The sequence below is a fragment of the Syngnathoides biaculeatus genome, chromosome 16, assembly GCF_019802595.1.
Source record: "Syngnathoides biaculeatus isolate LvHL_M chromosome 16, ASM1980259v1, whole genome shotgun sequence".
In the NCBI taxonomy this organism is placed as follows: Eukaryota; Metazoa; Chordata; class Actinopteri; order Syngnathiformes; family Syngnathidae; genus Syngnathoides; species Syngnathoides biaculeatus.
Genome location: NC_084655.1, coordinates 21,971,082 through 21,989,853, shown reverse-complemented (window position 1 = coordinate 21,989,853; position 18,772 = coordinate 21,971,082). Strand labels below are relative to the sequence as shown.

General features: G+C 46.6%; 1 protein-coding gene across 2 annotated transcripts in view; it reads left to right on the top strand.

Annotated features, from left to right (window-relative positions):
- Window positions 1-628: 628 nt before the first annotated feature.
- The window catches only part of abca3b (ATP-binding cassette, sub-family A (ABC1), member 3b), a 36,357-nt gene continuing 18,213 nt past the window's right edge, over window positions 629-18,772 (top strand). Inside the window, exons 1-14 of one of the 2 annotated variants that reach the window (XM_061847275.1) lie at window positions 629-882; window positions 1,011-1,140; window positions 1,581-1,656; window positions 3,904-4,150; window positions 8,119-8,246; window positions 9,534-9,699; window positions 11,399-11,658; window positions 11,772-11,888; window positions 12,039-12,159; window positions 14,395-14,568; window positions 15,618-15,799; window positions 17,022-17,168; window positions 17,822-17,951; window positions 18,493-18,647. In XM_061847275.1, coding sequence (XP_061703259.1) covers window positions 1,127-1,140; window positions 1,581-1,656; window positions 3,904-4,150; window positions 8,119-8,246; window positions 9,534-9,699; window positions 11,399-11,658; window positions 11,772-11,888; window positions 12,039-12,159; window positions 14,395-14,568; window positions 15,618-15,799; window positions 17,022-17,168; window positions 17,822-17,951; window positions 18,493-18,647 — 1,917 coding nt within the window. In that variant the 5' untranslated portion in view covers window positions 629-882; window positions 1,011-1,126. The remainder of the gene's footprint in view (window positions 883-1,010; window positions 1,141-1,580; window positions 1,657-3,903; window positions 4,151-8,118; window positions 8,247-9,533; window positions 9,700-11,398; window positions 11,659-11,771; window positions 11,889-12,038; window positions 12,160-14,394; window positions 14,569-15,617; window positions 15,800-17,021; window positions 17,169-17,821; window positions 17,952-18,492; window positions 18,648-18,772) is intronic. The other variant, XM_061847276.1, reaches the window with a different exon arrangement.

Here is an 18,772-nt window from a genome sequence, read left to right as displayed (position 1 = left end):
CTCAGTCTGGCGGATTCTCATTTATGGCCAAATTTGACCATAAACAGATTTTAACAGGGCGGAACGGTGGATCAGCTGTGAAGCGTTGGTCTCACAGTTCTGAGGACCTGGGTTCGAATCCCGACCCCACCTGTGTGGGCGCCTGAGTGGGTTTTCTCCGGGCACTCCGGTTTCCTTCCACATCCCAAAAATACGCAACACTAATTGGACACTCTAAATTGCCCCTAGGTGTGATTGTCTTGATGTGTCCTGCGATTGGTTGACAACCAGTTCAGGGTGTACCCCACTTCCTGCCTGTTGACAGCTGGGATAGGCTCCAGCAGTCCTGCGACCCTCGTGAGGATAAGCAGCTGAGAATATTGCTGGATGGATATAATATAATAGTCAACACTTTTACTACTAGTCCTAATTTTTTTGCAGAAATATTTGCACGAAGTAAGTACTGTATTTTGGTCCATTATTTTTATTTTTTTTTTTTCCCTCCGGCAATGACGAAAACTACATTTGTATGCGCACCAGGACGCGGCCGCCGTCATCCAATCGATTCCGGGCTCCCGTGTCACGTGACCCCAGCGCCCCCACGGGGTGGGTCACGTGGTTCGTTTTGTTGACGATTGGCTGAGTCCGACGCTCGACGCCTCTCAGCAGCAGCGGCTTGTGCGCCGTCATCGCGTCGCTAGCGGGCTGCCAGCCTCGGAGGACGAAACGCGGCGTCGGGGGGGGGGGGATGCTAACGCTACAAGAGCAGCTCCGTTCGGAAGAAAGAAGAAGAAGCAGCTCCGCTGTGATGGTTTTATTCAAATCAAATTAAATTGACGAAGGAACGGAGGAAAAGGGACCGCGATCCCGAGACGTTCACTCGCCAAAGCGACGATTTCCAGGGTAATTTCACACTTTACCCTTGTGACAACCCAAATAATTTACGGATTTGATTGTGTTTAATGGTAAAAGAGGTGACATGTCCGCCAGACGGTACGTAATTAGGTGATTTTTTTTTTTTTTTTATTAAGAGTTCACAGTGAGCTCCATCTTTAACATTCAAGGAGGAAGCCTGTGGATTCGACGAGCGGGTTTGTTATCCAATCAAAAAGGCCTTAAGGACTCTATCCGCCAATCACGGAAGACCATGGTGGCAAATAGGTTCGCCTCCTGAACAAACCAAATATCAATTCCTCAACAATATGTAGTTTTTATATTTGAGTGAGCAAGCAAACTGGATAATCTAGGAAATCTTTTTTTGTTTGTATGTTTATTTATTTTTTAATGGATTTTTTTGTTGTCCAATCAAGACTGCAATAAATACGCGACTGGGCAATCAGAGAGGGCGAAGGCGGGGCTAATGGAAACAAGGAAACGATCGCGTCTTGAGCAATTATTGTTTATCTCTTGAGAATGCCCAAAAAATAAGTCATTTGGATAACAATATCGTAAGGTTATTATAGGGATTGTGTCAAAATCAAACGGGATTATGAAAGATTTTTTGTTTTTTTATCATCTTCACATGCGTTTTCATTCAGTACATTTTATGAAATGAAATTTGAAATCTTGTTCTTTTTTCCCCCGACGCGACTAACCTGAAGGGAATCCAGACGACTGTCGAAAATGGCCATCGGGCGGCAGTTTGGACTCTTGGTGTGGAAAAACTACCTTCACCAGGTAAGTTGGAGAAAGGTGAACACACTCGGCCGCTTAAAGCAAGTGAGAAATGATATGAGCATGTTTTTAAATTCACGGAGGAAGTCAACTCACCAACATTTCTGCGTTATGCGGCAGCTGTTACCCGTTTGAATGTGGACAGTGTCACAAAACATTTCCCATCTTATACAATATTGCACATAATGATGTTCTTGTAAGGTTTTTGTCACATTTTAGTATTCACATCACGCAGCACTTGCCATATTCAGATTTCACAGCATCCCACAGATGCAAATTGTTTTCCGAGGGATCAAGAAAAGGGTACTCGAGAATTTCCAGGACGATAAAACATGAAACACGGTTTAGGGGAATCATCAAGTGTTTGAAAATACGTCACAACAGTCGCATTACCAAGAACCGGACCTCCTGCCAACATAGACAAAAAGATGAGCATAAAGAGGGCGAAGGAATTTCTGGCCAGTTCTGGCTGTTGTGTACGTAAGAACAACGACTAACATGATTTTGAATGTGTTCAGAATGAAAATAAAGAATGACCACGTCACGATGATAATCCGTAAAATTCATCCTGAAATGGTGGCCACCAGCACGGACTGTTGGCACGTAAGGCTTTGTGCTCTTCTCAATGGTGGCTTTGCAATATAAGTTAAAAGTTTGCACAATGCCACACATATTTTGATATGCTGCTCCGTCAAATTTGTGTGCTGACCCCGTCGTGGCTTTCGTTTGATTTAAAAACTCTCCGAATCTCAGCGCCGCGTGTATCTTACATGTCCTCGTCTGCGTTACAAAAACGTCACGTACGGTATTGTCAGACCAGTTCAACGGACAGCCGGCCTTGTTCTGTAAACACCCAAGCGAACGGCGCTAAAATGAAATTGAGAACGATGGAAAAAAAAAATGGAGCCACAAAGTCCTCCACAGTTAAATATAGGCCAATGTTTTATTTAAAAATGATGAAAAGAAGGCGGCACGGTGGCGCAGCTGGTAAAGCGTTGGCCTCGCAGTTCTTAGGTCCCGGGTTCAATCCCGGCCCCGCCTGTGCGGAGTTTGCATGTTCTCCCCGTGCCTGTGTGGGTTTTCTCCGGGTGGGCGCTCGGGTTTCCTCCCACGTCCCCAAAAAATGCAACATTAATTGGACAATTGTGAGGGCGGCTGTTTGTCTCTGTGTGCCGTGCGATTGGCCGGCGACCAGCCCCGCCTCCTGCCCGTCGACAGCCGGGATAGGCTGCAGCGACCCCCTTGAGGATAGGCGGCGGATGGACGGATGGTGAAAAGAAAGTGTAATGCAAGCTTTTTACGCATCCAAGGGGGGAAAATAGCATTGATTGAAATGTGATCACATGACTAAATTGGCTGTCATGTGTTCCAATTGGTCGCCACAAGAAGCCAATTACGCCAACTTTCAAGTAGTTTTCCAGGCTGCCGCCATTACTCAGGGAGCGCTTTGGAAGGTTGCGCAGCCGCCGTCTTTTCCTTTGCGCTCGCCAAAAGCCCCCGCTTGAAGTCGGGCTGCCTTTGTAGTCGTCGCTCTCTCCGCTCGCCATAATTGAGCCTTTGAATTGGTAAATCTCGGCGTCATCGCGCTCAAAAGTCGTCTCTTTTCGCTCATTGTGTGGCTATTACGTTGCAACTTATCCCGCATTCCAGATAAGAGTGCGGGGGCGGGGGGAATGGAAAATTTCAGCTGAGGTAATAATAGTGCTGCACTTTGACAAAAATGCTGTAAAACGGCCATATATATATATATTTTTTTTTTATCATATATTTCTCAACTCATATTGGACAAGCGGCATATTTGCTTTTGAAAGGTTTGCAATAAGTATATACTGTACATTGAAATAATGACCAGTTCAGGGTGTCGTCGGCCTTTCGTCTGAAGCGAGCAGGGATGGGCTCACCCGTGACCCTTGTGAGGATAAGCGGCTTGGACAATGCATGGATGGATTGAAATCACGATTCTTGTGGCTTCGAGACAAATGAATCGTTTCATTGTTCTACACGTCATTGCAAATTTGTTTTTGAAAGTGGCGGTATTTCATCATTTTAAGTTTTGCAACAACCAAAAATGAACTGGTGACCATTTTTTGTTTTGTTTTAACAAAACGCGGATCCCCCAAAGGGGTGGTGGTGGTGGGGGGGGGGGTAATAATTCCCACTTCCTCAGAAGCCTCGATTGCGGCAAACCACTTCCTGTCATTCTGTGGAACCCGTGACCGATAAAGCCCGTGATCTCTGTCCGTGACCCAGAAACGTCAAATCCTGGTGACGCTGGTGGAGATCATCTTGCCTCTGCTGTTCTCCGGCATCCTCATCCTCCTCCGCCAGAAGGTGCCTTTCAAGGACTTCCCCAACGCCACCTTCTACGAGAGCTTTCCGGTCGAAGCCTTACCCAGGAACTTCCTGAGGCACCTGCAGTTGGCGTACGTGCCGGCCAACTCCAGCGCCGTGCGGCAGGTGGCGGAGGACGTGCGACTCAACCTGGCCTTGCCCTCGGGTGGGTGCTGCTCGCTGACCGGGGGGCACCCTCGACTGGTGTCTGGTCCCAAACCCTTCCTTCCTTCCTTCCGTGCGTCCTTCCGTGCGTCCTTCCTGGCTCCCTCCGTCCGTCCTTTCCGTCCTTCCTTCCGTGCGTCCTTCCTGCCTCCCTCCGTCCGTCCGTCCTTCCTTCCTTCCTTCCGTGCGTCCTTCCTGCCTCCCTCCGTCCGTCCTTCCTTCCTTCCTTGCGTCCTTCCTGCCTCCCTCCGTCCGTCCTTTCCGTCCTTCCTTCCGTGCGTCCTTCCTGCCTCCCTCCGTCCGTCCGTCCTTCCTTCCTTCCTTCCGTGCGTCCTTCCTGCCTCCCTCCGTCCGTCCTTTCCATTCTTCCTTCCTTCCTTCCGTGGTCCTTCCTGCCTCCCTCCGTCCGTCCTTCCTTCCTTCCTTGCGTCCTTCCTGCCTCCCTCCGTCCGTCCTTCCTTCCTTCCTTCCGTGCGTCCTTCCTGCCTCCCTCCGTCCGTCCGTCCTTCCTTCCTTCCGTGCGTCCTTCCTGCCTCCCTCCGTCCGTCCGTCCTTCCTTCCTTCCGTGCGTCCTTCCTGCCTCCCTCCGTCCGTCCTTCCTTCCTTCCTTGCGTCCTTCCTGCCTCCCTCCGTCCGTCCTTCCTTCCTTCCTTCCGTGCGTCCTTCCTGCCTCCCTCCGTCCGTCCTTTCCATTCTTCCTTCCTTCCTTCCGTGGGTCCTTCCTGCCTCCCTCCGTCCGTCCTTTCTGTCCTTCCTTTCCGTCCTTCCTTCCTTTTCCTTCCTTCCTTCCTTCCTTCCTTTCTCTTTCTTTCCTTCCTTCCATGCATCCTTTTTCCTTCTTTCCTTCTTTCTTTTTCTTTCCTTCCTTCTTCCTTCCTTCCTTCCTTCCTTCCTCCCTTCCTTCCTTCCTTCCTTCCATCCATCCATCCATCGCTGACATTAAAACACAGTAGTGTAGTAGGCCCAAGGTTTTAAAAATAGGACCTTGCTCATTAAAGGATATATTTTTTAAGTGAAAAAAATGGAGAATATAATGCATGAAAATCATGATGCCCCAAATATGGGACGCTGGCCACAAATGGGTTAAATATGGAAGTAAATTATTGCCACCAGTATTTGAATTTGAAATATAAAGTGATTACATTTTCAATAGTTGCTCCAATTCGCTGTCTAAAATTCATCGTCTGTGCCACCAGGCAGGGTGAGTTCAGGTCAAAAGCGAACAGCCAGCCAATCGCAGTGAAGCCTTCTTAGTATGTGACGTCAGGTGACTAAGAAAGCTTCACTGCGATTGGCCGGCTGTTCGGTTCTGACCTGAAGTAACCCTGCCGGGTGGCACAGACGATGAATTTTAGACAGCGAATTGGAGCAACTATTGAAAATGTAATCACTTTATATTTCAAATTCAAATCCTGGTGGGACTCATCTACTTCCATACTTAAACAGTCATTATATCGTGTACATTATTAGTGTGTAGTGGCACTCGCACCAGACGTTGCGAATCTTTGCTGTATTTTTCCACTTTAAAGTTGCAGGTGAGCTTTTGCCTTCCTGTATGGGAGTCGGTGTGTTTACTTTTTTTTTTTTTAATGTGCACGTCCATTTTAGCATTTTTATTTTTTAGCAGTAACACATAATACTGTTTGCTTGTTGGCTTTATGAGCTGAAATTGGTTCACACGCCGTGCCGGCTCGACTTTTATGTGAGGGGTGAAACGGATAACTGCGGCCAGTTGACACCTTTTCTTGTTTCAAAGCGGGAATACTGGTTCCTCTGGAAAGCGGGTCAGGAGCGCAAACAAAGGCGCCGCGCCCTGCTCTCGTTTCGCATCGGGGACAGAAGGCCCGGATGCTTTTCCTCATACGCGTGCACGCTGGCAGATAATTAGTCGCCGCGTGAAGCGTGCGCCCGCCCGCTCGGCCTGAACGCGCCGCGGCGTCGCCCTAATGAATAATTGAGACGGCCGCGGCCGGAGCCGACGAGTAGAAGAGGGAGGCTTAGGACGTGGCGCTCGCCGTGAGCGAGAACGGCAAAATGGCAACACGGTTGTTTTTTGTGTTGTGTGCTCAAACGCGAACCCTTCATGTTTCTGTAACGTTTCGATGATCTTTGTTTTGCTTTTCATGGCATATTGCGAAATGACACATTATGTAATATCATGCCGGGACTTGTTGCTGAGGAGGGTTTTTACAGTACTGTGTGCTGCTCTTCTTTTTTTTTTTTTTTTTTTTTTTTTTTAGTAAATGATTGTTAGCTGCAACCACGAATTGACATGTTCATATGTGATCCTCATTGGAAATGTTTCCCCAAAGTACTTCTCAATAATAGTTTCCAATCAAAGTAAGAATGATAGAAAACATTGAAACAAAGGACGAGTATCCTCACTTTTGGGACAAACTGTGCCCTGCAACATTATGACGTCATTCTTCTTCTTCTTTTCCTTTCGGTTTGTCCCGTTAGGGGTCCCCTCAGCGTGTCATCTTCTCATGCATCTTCCTCTCGAACACCCAACTGTCCTCATGTCCTCCCTCACAACATCCATCGACCTTTTCTTTGCTCTCTCTTCCTTGGTAGCTCCATCCTCGTCACCCTTCTACCAATCTACTCACTCTGTCGCCTCTGGACATGCCCAAACCATCGAAGTCGGGTCTCTCGATAGAACCTTGTCTCCAAAACCTCCAACTTTGGCTGCCCTTCTAAATGAGCTCATTTCTAATCTTATCTGAGCGAGAACCTCAGCATCTTCATTTCTGCTTCCTGTTGTCTCTTCAGCGCCACCGTCTCTAATCGGTCCATCATGGCCGACCTCACCCCTGATTTGTAAACTTTGCCCTTCCTCCTAGCGGAGACTCTTCTGTCACATAGAACACCAGACACCTTCCGCCAGCTGTTCCACCCCGCTTGGACCCGTTTCTTCACTTCCTTACCACGCTCACCGTTGCTCTGGATTGTTGACCCCAAGTATTTGAAGTCCTCCACCCTCGCCATCTCTTCTCCCTGTAGCCTGACACCTCCCCCTTCACCCCTCTCATTCGTTATTATGTCATTCTCATGTAATAATTAATCCAGTTTGTTTTTGGAGTTTCCTGAGAAGTGCTTTGGGTCATTGCTTGTTATTACTCTATTATTGTAGTATTTTAATTAATTTAAGAGAAATTCAACTTGGCATATTTTCCAAACTATAAGGTGCACCTAAAATCCTTTAATTTTCTCAAAAGCCGACGGTGGGATTTATAATGCGGTGTGCCTTATATATGGATCAATATGGAGCATTTAGTTCAGCTGCATCTAATGGATGCATAACGTAACCCCAGCCTTTACTGTAGCGTCTGTTCTATGCACCCTACAATGCGGTGCGCCTAAAAGTGCGGAAAATATGGTAAATACTTTACTTTTGCAAAATCTAATTTATTCAATAAATGTGTTTACAATACTGTTAATTGCTCCATTTGTGAATAAAAAGGTTTTGTTTTGTTTGACAGTAAAAAGAATAATCAATACAGTGTGTATGAATAAAAGATGATTTTTTTTTTTTATTACATTTTTGAAACAAAAAGTGCACTTTCTGGAAATCTGGCCCGAGCGGACCAAATAGCAAAATAGCTTTTTAGTATTCGTCTCAGGCTGAAGCTTTGCGGGCACGTTTGAAGCGATGCAGCTGCGCCTCCCTGGTGTCTCCGTGTGTGCGTGTGTTTATTCAGTGGGCCTGACCCAGATTTAACCCGGACGCCCGCGTGTACGAAAACCACCACCGCATTTCGAATACCTGCACGTGTGTCTGATAAGTGCGACGCGAGTTACAGTTGAGAAATGCAGTTCCGGGACAGACACGAACGTGAGCAAATACAAAAAAAAAAAAAAAAAAAAAGACAAAGAAAGCAGATTATGGCTTGGTATTACTGATACTACACGCACGTCAGCGTTTGATAATTTTGCTGTGATGACTCATAAAAATGTGTTCTTTCGCAGTGCATGGCTTTGAGACGGAAAAGCACTTTGAGGACTACGTGAGGAACGACCCCCTGTCGGGACTCGTCCTGGCCGCCGTGGTGTTTGAGGAGCCCTGCTGTCGCAATGACGAGCCTCTGCCCCTCCAGGTATCAGCGCCGCAGTGGCCGCGCCGTATGAATCGTTCCAAAAAAAAAAAAAACCAAAAGAAAAGAAGGGCGGCACGGCGGATCAGCCGGAAAGCGTTGCCGTCGCAGTTCTGAGGTCCCGGGTTCAATCCCGGCCCCGCCTGTGTGGAGTTTGCGTGTTCTCCCCCGTGCCTGCGTGGCTTTTCTCCGGGTGGGCACTCCGGTTTCCTCCCACCTCCCAAAAACATTAAATGGACACTCTAAATTGCCCATAGGTGTGATTGTTAGTGCACCTGATTGTCTGGCAACCAGTTTAAGGTGTACCCCTGAGATAGGCTCTAGCACTTCTCACGACCCTTGTGAGGATGAGCGGCAAAGAAAATGGATGGATGCATGTGGTGTAGAACTGCACTGCGACATGGACTTCGTCCCACCCCCACAATTGAACAATTTTCACGTCATGTTTTTTTTTAAATGAGAAAAATAATACTCTATAGTAATGTACTTTATGAAAAGAAAACACAAAAACAAAACCGGAAACCGAAGTGCCCACCCGGAGAAAACCCACACAGGCACGAGGAGAGCATGCAAACTCCACACAGCCGGGGCCGGGATTGAACCCGGGACCTCAGAACTGCGAGGCCGACGCTTTCCAACTGCTTCACCGTGCCGCCACATAAAAACAGGGGACGCATAAGGAGAATGAAACAGTGTGATGTGGCACGGTCGTGCTTACCTGGGTCAACAGGTGGCGCTAAATTACAGACACGGATAAAAAACATTTCCTTTCACTTACTAAGTCACTAAATTGTGTGCGTTGGTTTATGAATTTGTCAATCATTCCCAACGTTGGACCCGTGAAGCTCTTTGAGACTCTTTTGTCATTAAGCGCGATGCAAATCAACTCGACTTCAAATGCTTGAATGGAACAGAAACGGTGTAGCAACACGGTTCCGATTCGAGTCTAATGGTGGGATTTTTGCCTCCAAAATTGTGTCAGAAACGTCACGAGGGAGACCGCAATAATCTTGAACAATCGACAATGCTGCTGTCGACGAATTTGCAAACGAAATCCTTTAAAAGCAGTTCCAGCAAGTCGTCTAAGGGCCCGGCTTCAACTTGCGTGCCTTCCTGGTTTATTTCCCCTTACATGCCGCACTATAGTTTACATTTGTCTTTCAAATTCGTGCAGTTGCATCATTTTAGCCGTAATGAGATAGCGCGGGGGATATCGCAAAACCTGACCAAAATCTTTGGTGATTCGACCAGATTGTCAAAGCGCCCGTGAAAGTATTTCTCTGCGTCCAGGTCAGCTACCACCTCCGCTTCACGTTCACCCCTCGCAACGCCCCGCCCAAAGAGAAGTCGGAGCTGGACCCCAACAGCGACTTGGACTGGCACACGCTCAGCCTCTATCCGCTTTTTCAGCTGCCCGGCCCGAGAGAGCAGTACAACATGTTTGGGGGAACACCTGGTGAGCGTCCGTCCGTCCGTCCGTCTTCTAATGGTCCGCTTGAGTTTCGCTTCACTCTCGAGTGCTGGATCGGGTGAAAAAGGGCCCGCAGGTCCAGTGCGTCCAGAAAGTATTCACTGCACTTTTCCTGGTCCACATTCTGTGGTACAGTCCGACTCCAAAATGGATCGGATTTTTTTTTCTCTCAAAAGTTTACACACCCTTGTTCAAATGACAAGTCTTTGTGATGAACAAAAATGAGAGCGAGAGAAACAATTTCAAGGGTTTTCGACCATTAACGTAATCTATAACCCGGTGCATCTGAATTGGGGAAAGAGTTAAAAAAAAAAAAAATTAAATCAAAGAACTGAAGTCATGTTGCGCAAGTGTGCACATCCCTTTTGTAAGTTATGACCTGGCTGTTTTCAGAATTAACCATTCAAACTGATGTTAAATGAGAGTTAGCATACACCTGCATTGACTTAAAGTGATCAACACCATATAAAGTTCTGATGTTTTAGTATGTTTTTCCTGTTTTGAGATCATTTATGTTGGTTTTTTATCTTTTACATTCCTAGCACCTGACATCAACAGGGATGTCTACTGTAATTCCCGGCCTACAGAGCTCACATGGTTATGAGCCTCAGTACACAGAAAGAGGTTAATGCTAGCGCGGCGCTAGTGTTAGCGGGGGGGCTAGCCTTGGCACAGCGCTAGCATTAGCGCGGCGGATTTAGTTTGCTTTTCCTGGCTTTTTTGTTTTGAGAGGATTTATATTGTTTTTATTTTTTACATTACACACACCTGACATCAACAGGGATGTCTACCGTAATTCCCGGCCTACACAGTCCACCTGGTTAGCGTTAGCACGACGTCAGCATTAAACTTTTTGTGTACCGAGGCTATAACCAGGTGGGCTAACGCTAGCGCCGCATCACCGCGTAAACCGCAGGGTCGAAAGCATGTGGGGGGAAAAAAGTCGCGGCTGGAAATTCCAATAATTTTTTTATTTTTTGTATGGAAGAAAGGCCTGACAAAAGACTGAAACCTATTCACGCTACAAATTCTCAGATTTTTCAAAGTCGGTTAAATTTTTTTTTTTTTTTTTTTTTTAAACCAAGAGCCTGTTCTTACTGAATTCTTTGGAAAAGTAAAGTCTTCAATTACGATAATGGCTCGGTTTCATAAATGAAAGTGGCCTGAAAAAGTCACTTTTGAATCTGGCCTGTGTTTAATCTCTCGGCCACGTTTCCACGGGGACTGCCGTCCCCCCCCGCGTTCGGCGCGACCCTCCCGCGCGATCGAGGCCTCGGAGCTCCCTTTGCGATCGGCCGCCGTCCGGACGCACATCGGATGCTTCTGAGTGGCTACGCGTCGAATCTGTTTACGATGAGATGTGGGCCAGGTGTGAACAAAATGAAAAGATTGTTATTGTTTGCCGGTTTCCATATTTCCCTCAGGCTTCAGGATCTCTTGTCTCCATCCAGAGTCAGGAAAATTTGATGGACAAAAGTATTGAGACTCGTACAGGAAGTGAAAATGGCAGAAATTAATAAGTTAGTTTCATTTTTAGGCCTTCTGGGTTCTAAATATAGGCACCGCTCAAGGAATTCCAATATATTTATTCAAATGTCTGGAGCTGAGATTCTGAAGTGAATTGTGCAACAGAAGCCTGCAGATGAATATAAATATCATTTCTGAACTCCTTTCCTCCCGGAAGGTTATTACCGCGAGGGATTCCTTGCCATGCAGCACGCCGTGGACAAAGCCATCATGCGCTCGTACAACAGGACGGCGGCCGACTCGCTTCTGGGCCAGACCCGGGTGGTCCTGTCCCGCTTCCCGTACCCCCCCTTCATCTACGACGTCTTCATCCTGGCCATTCAGAACCAGCTCCCCCTGCTGCTGGTGCTCAGCTTCACCTACACGTCCCTCAACATCGTCCGAGCCGTCGTGCAGGAGAAGGAAAGGAAGCTGAAGGTCTGTGTCTGCGGTTTTTTTTCTTTGTGTCGCATTTACGGGTTCAAACCTTTCCCTGACTGAGGCCTTTTGTGGTCTTTATTTCTTTATGCTTCCTCGTTTTCGGATGTCAGGAATACATGAGGATGATGGGACTCAGCAACTGGCTCCACTGGACTGCTTGGTTCCTCATGTTCTTCCTGTTCCTGTCAATCTCCGTCTTTTTTGTCACTCTGCTCCTTTGCATCCAGGTGAGTGTCGATGACATTTTGATGTCAAAGTGCGTTGCTGAAACCGTTAATCTAAGGACTTGTAACACTTGGTCGAGAAACTTGACTTTCCGCCGCTGCCCTTCTGATGGCTCGGTTTTGTAACGACAAGAACCGTCTTGTCCGTTGTAGGTCAGCCCCAATGGAGCGGTCCTGACCTACAGCGACCCCACGCTGGTCTTTGTCTTTCTTCTGATCTTCACTGTGGCCACCATTAACTTCAGCTTCATGATCAGCACCTTCTTTTCACGAGGTGCGTGGGAAACGTGCGTGCGGCGCTGGCGTCGGGGCAGAAACCTCGCCTCGCATCTCCGGACTCGTCACTTTTTTCGTCTTTTTCCGTCAATTGTCTTGGACTCGTGACAAGCTTAGTCGTTTACATTTGGAAAGCATGCGGAGTCCGATCTCGCCAAATTGAGCGTCAACGTGATTGGATGTGGAACAATGAATCGATTCATCGAATTTGATAATTAACTAGCGTCATTCCCGGCCTACAGAGCGAACCTGGTTATAAGCCTTACCCAGGAAATAACATTTGGTACATACATAGATCGCGGTCGTGTAAAAGCCGCAAGTGCCCACGTTGAAACCGACATTGAAACCTGTGATATTTACAAAGAAAGACGGTACTCAGAGAGTTTAACGCAGGGGTGCCCAGACATTTTTTTTACCCCAAGATCTATTTTTCAATGATGATGATGATGCTTCCTTGTGATCCCTGATGATGTTGCCACCTATATTTAAAATACAAAATTAGCTTTTTGTGCCCTGTATTGTCTGTGCTTTCATCCTGGACCAGGCTGTGCCCAGGTGGAATTTTAACATTACACACCATCTCATCCTGCACTTTCTACTTTGGCTTCAGACCAGACCTTTCCCACTCGGAAAAGAGAAAATCTCGTCCAGTTTAGCCACTTTTTCTTCGATTAGTCACATACTCTGACAGTCATTGCATCTTAAAACAACAGGATTTCTTTTCTAACTTTCTAACATAAGCAGCACGTCTAGCTCCTCTTTGCTCTACGTTGCCCAGACTGTGTTGCTAACAAAAGCAGCAGCAGTGGTGGACGCTGTCATTATAAAACACATTGTAAGTACTGTAACATTTGTAACATTTATGAGTGTACGTCTTTAAGAGTGGGTTGCGGGGTGCAAGGTAAACTAGGAAAAAGAGAGCTGAGGTCGTTTTTAGAGAAAGTTCCGTGTGCTGCCTTAAAGAAACCAGTGGCTTCTTCTTTTCATTTTTTATAGCACGTGTTTGTGAATTGTGCCATTAGATGTAACGTCCCTCACTCATTGAATCACATTGCAAAATGCCACAAACTGAATAGCTGGATGTTTTACTTTCAATTTGCATTGGATTATTTTAATTTTTAATTTTTTTCTCGGCCAGTTAAAAATAAACATACCGGTAAAAGTCACTTCCTTGGCACATATATTCCACCAGTCTCACTCATCTTTTCCGCTCGAGTGCCCCATTGCGGTCGTTGGAAAAAAAAATGCACAAATAAGCCGCATCACCGCATAAACCGCAGGGATGAAAGCGTGTGGGGGAAAAAGTCGCGGCTTATAATCCGAAAATTACGGTAATTGATTAGAGACGTTGTTAGATGCAAAATTGTCCAAATCCTTGGAATTTGAGCCTCTCAGCGGGAAATACTCTGAGATTTCTGTAGTACTCAACGAAAGCAGGCTGTTTATGATTGTTAAATGAAAAGAAGACATTTGCCCAAATCTGCTTTTTGAAAAGAACAAGCTGAATCATAAATCAATTGATTTGTGTTTTGCTCTGTCCATTTGAAATCATGGAATCGTGATGCTCAATGAAGAGCCACGTCGCGCTCCCAAAATGTTGACAGCAGCCAAAATTGTCTCGCTTGTCGGATGACTCACATGTTTTGCTGTTTGCATTAAAAAAAAGCAAAATGGGAGCGTAACCAACGTGCATTTGGAAAAGCTCGACAACAACCGAAGACGGCGAATATCAATGGAAAGTCTCAGCTTTTCGGGTCTGAAACGAGGACGTCTCAGAGGCTCCTTTAGGTCGTGTTGATTCTTTTAGTGAGACGAGAAGAGCACAAACCGTGGATTCTAGTCAGAAACTTTGCCATCTTGAAGTTTGGCGGAGCATAGGAGACACTTTTATTGTCTGCCTTGCGCCGAAGCAGATGTTTACAGCCCCCCCCCATTCGTGAGTATATATATATGAAAAAAAAAAAAAATGTCTATCTTAAGCATTGTCCCACGACACGACGCATTTCAGACCAAAATCCCTTTTTAGTTTCTAATCTAGTTGGACTGCTGCGAATGCACAATAAGTGCATTCTATGCTATTGTGTTCCCTTCGGCCGCTTTTCTTGGAACGGCATATTCTTCGGCTTCGGTAACCATGTCAACAGTAGAGAAAGATGTCGTTCTTTTTTTTTTTTTTGTTTTTTTTCCAGCGCCGCCTTGGTGAGTTTAATGGGTCTTTTCTTTTCCCTCCCAGCCAACGTGGCGGCGGCGGCGGGGGGCTTCATGTATTTCATGAGCTATTTGCCGTATCTGTTCCTGTGGCCGCGCTACGACCTCCTCAGCCACGCGCAGAAGGTGTCGGCCTGCCTGATCTCCAACGTGGCCATGGCCATGGGGGCGCAGCTCCTCGGGATGTTCGAAGGCAAAGGTGGGCCTGCGGCGGGCGTGGGCGAACGGGTGCGCTCCGGTGACGCGTGCCGCAGATGGACAAAGTCATTCTAGAACAGCTTGAAAGAAGAACATGGCGTGTTTTCATCGTAGCATCAGAGTTCATCATGATTATCGCGTTTTTTAAATGTTAATTTGAATCAAATGAATTATTTTTAGTTAGATAGTAAAATCCATCCATTCATTTTCTTTGCCGCTTATCCTCATGAGGGTCGCGGGGAGTGCTGGAGCCTGTCCCAGCCGTCAACGGGCAGGAGGCGGGGTACGCCCTGAACTGGTCGCCAGCCAATCGCAGGGCACACGGAGACAAACAGCCGCGCCGCAAATTACTATGTCCAATTGATGTTGCGTGTTTTTGGAATGTGGGAGGAAACCGGAGTGCCCGGAGAAAACCCACGCAGGCACGGGGAGAACATGCAAATGCAAACTCCACACGGGCGGAGCCGGGATTGAACCCTGGTCGTCAGAACTGTGAGGCCAACGCTTTACCAGCTGCTCCACAGTGCCGCCTAGTAAAATCCATCCATTTTCTTTGCTGCTTATCCTCACGAGTGTCGCGGGGGAGTGTTTGAGCGTATCGCAGCTGTCAACGGACAGGAGGCGGGGTCCACCCTGAACTGGTCACCAGCCAATCGCAGGGCACAACGAGACAAACAGCTGCACTCACGATCACACCTATGGGCAATTTAGCGTGTCCAATTAATGTTGCATGTTTTTGGAATGTGGGAGGAAACCGGAGTGCCCACCCGGAAGAATCCCACCCAGGCACGGGGAGAACACGCAAATTCCACACAGGCCGGTCTGGGATCGAACCCGGGTCCTCAGAACTGCGAGGCCAACGCCTGACCAGCTGTTCCACCGTGCCGCCTCAATTAATTTCTTATCAAACAAAACGATTTCTAAGTGCTTATGTGCAATGATGATGAAAAATTTGTTTGATTGGGATGAATTGAGATTTTTCTTTTTTTTCATATCACATTCATAAGTTGTATTTTTTTTTTTTTCTCTCTCTCTCTCTCTCCTCGGCAGGAATGGGTATTCAGTGGTCCAACTTGTTTGATCCCGTGACGGCGGACGATGACTTCTCGCTGGCGCAGGTGATGGCGTTGCTGCTTTTTGACGCCGTCGTCTACGCCCTGGTGGCCTGGTACGTCGAGGCCGTTTTCCCCGGAGAGTACGGCGTGCCGCTGCCCTCGTACTTCTTCGTACTGGTACGCCACGCTCACCCTTTCACGCACGCACAGGCCCTCATGAAACAGGTTTATTCTGGTCCACTCTACAGTAAAAGAAAAGCAACCGTTGGCACCCTATGAGGTGATGGAGGGAGGAGAAGCGGCAGTAAAACAGGCCAAAATCCAGATGTCAGGAAGTCAGCAAGGGCAAGAAACTAACTGCGTACTAGGTACGGCTTAACCGAATGCAAGAGTGTAGAAAGGATTCTTAAGTCTAGAGTTAAACATTTCTACAGATGTGGCTTAGTAAAGTAAAGCAAGTAAAGTAATTGAACCCGAGTAGAGAATGTTCTTGATTTCATTTTTAGCTCACGTAGTGACTAAAAGACCAGAGAAGAGAAGTGGCAGTTAAACATTTTTGGAATGTGGAAGGAAACTGGAAAACCCTTGAGAAAATCCACCCAAGCACGGGGAAAACATGGAACCGCCACTCAGAAATGTTCCGATAAAAGATTTGAACCAGAATTTCCTGACTGAGACAGACGTGCTGGCCACTTTTTCACCATCACCCTCAAAATAGAGTTGAAAAATGATCCTTATCTTTTATCACAACATTCATGAAAACATTCGTCCATATTTTATTTTGGTGATTGTAGATTAAATAGATCCCGTGGTTTAGATCCATAAGTGCAGGCTGCCGCGCTAACACTAGCGCTGACATTCTAACGCTCACGCCGCGCTAACACGAGTGCAGTGCTAACGGTAACGCCGCGCTAACGGGGTTAGTTAAAAAAAAAACATACTGGTAAAAATCACTGAGACACGGCAATACCGTGCTAGCGGAGCGCTAACAGGGCCACACCGGTAAAAGTCACTTCCTCGGCACATATATTCCACCGGTCTCACTCTTACCTTTCCCGCTCGCCACATCACCGCATAAACCGCAGGGGGAGGAGTGGCTTATTGGCTGGAAATTATGGTACATTAAAGCTACAATTTATGAGCTATTTAGAAAATGATTATTATAATATTGAGGTCATATCTATTATAGTTGCCATATTTGTTTGCCATGTCTTGTTTAAAAGAAAAATTACATTGGCGCAGAAATAATCATTTGCAAGTAAATGAAATGAAGAGTATGGCGTGATATTGCGATATCTTGATGCCCCTCGCGACTTCGCTTCATCCGTCACGGACGGAACGCGCGCTCGCGAGCGTCGTTCACGGTTTTGCATCCGCCGCCCGTCTTCCCCCCGTGCAGCCTTCCTACTGGTGCAGCAGCCCCCGCTTGGCTCTGCTGAGCGAGAAGGAGGAAGAGGAGGATGCCGAAAAGGCTCTGAAAGGAGAATTTATCGAGGAGGAGCCAAACGGCGTCGTCTCCGGCATCAAGATTAAGCACCTTGTTAAGGCGAGAGCAGTATATTTTCTTTCTTTCTTTCTTGCCTTCTTTCTTTCTTTCTTTCTTTCCTTCCTTCCATCATCACTGACATTAAAACACAGTAGTTTTTGTTCTTTCTTTCTTTCTTTCTTTTTCTTTCTTGCCTTCTTTCTTTCTTTCCTTCCTTCCATCATCACTGACATTAAAACACAGTAGTTTTTGTTCTTTCTTTCTTTCTTTTTCTTTCTTGCCTTCTTTCTTTCCTTCCTTCCTTCTATCCATCACTGACATTAAAACACAGTAGTTTTTGTTCTTTCTTTCTTTATTTATTTCTTGCCTTCTTTCTTTCTTTCCTTCCTTCCATCATCACTGACATAAAAACACAGTAGTGTAGTAGGCCCAAGTGTTCATCAAAAACAAGGCTTGTTCTTAACAGGTATGTCTAATTGATTATAATCCACTGTAACATGCACAGTGTGGACATTAACGTCGTGCTTGAATTTAGGAAAATAAACGGCTGTGGTTGAGTTATGATTTCTATAAAATGTATAAAACGTGACATTTTGATATAAAACAAAAAGTGTACCTAAATAAAAGTCTTGGGAATGAAGTTTCTTTTTTCTTTCTTTCTTTCTTTCTTTCTTTCAAGTAATAATTATAATTTTGTTCCCGGGCAATAACAGGAGTTCCGAGTGGGCAACAAGACCCGCAAGGCCGTGCGGGATCTCACGCTGAATATGTTCGAGGGGCAGATCACGGTCCTGTTAGGACACAACGGCGCCGGCAAGACCACCACGTTGTCCATGTTGACAGGTGAGCAACCGGGGCGCATTTCAAGCCCGTTGTTACGGTGCTCGACATGTGCGATGACGCAAAAATGCTTTCGATATTAGTTCACAGATGTTATATTGTTGACATCTGCGGTTTAGTGCAATGGTCCCCAACCAGTCCGCAGGCCTTTTTTTTTTTTTTGTTTGTTTGTTTGTTGGACTTTAAGCGCGTCGGTTTGCAAGCCCGGCCCGGAAACGGATCCGCCGACGAGAACGGGTTCCGCCCTTGTCGCCGTGACGATGACGGCAGTCTTTTCATCGGGGGTCAATGTGACCTCATCCGACCACAACAACTTAGCCTCAACCATTGAATGTTTGTGTTTTTCTCACACTTATCTTTTGGGTTAAACTAAGCTGTTAAGTTGTTTGTTTGTCTCCCAACCGCTATTGCATTTCTTCCTGGAAGAAGATGCTTCACCGCTTCCCGTCCAGCTTTTAATAATATAATGGATGGCTTTTAAGCAGATGTGAGGAGTTCCCGTCGCTTTTTCCCTTTAGCTCCCATTTACCTTTTGTCTTCGCAGGTCTTTTCACGCCCACCAGCGGGAGGGCTTACATCAACGGATACGACATCTGTCAGGACATGGCTCTGATCCGACGCAGTCTGGGTCTGTGCCCTCAGCATGACGTTCTGTTCGATAATCTCACCGTGACGGAGCATTTGCTTTTCTACGCGCAGGTAATTCGCACTCGCGCTTCTGCACACTGTGACGCATCACCTCATCAATTAGTCTTGGGCAAAGATTTTCCAAATGGTGCCAATAGGGACTAATTTGCGGATTTCCAGTGCCATAATTTCCGGCG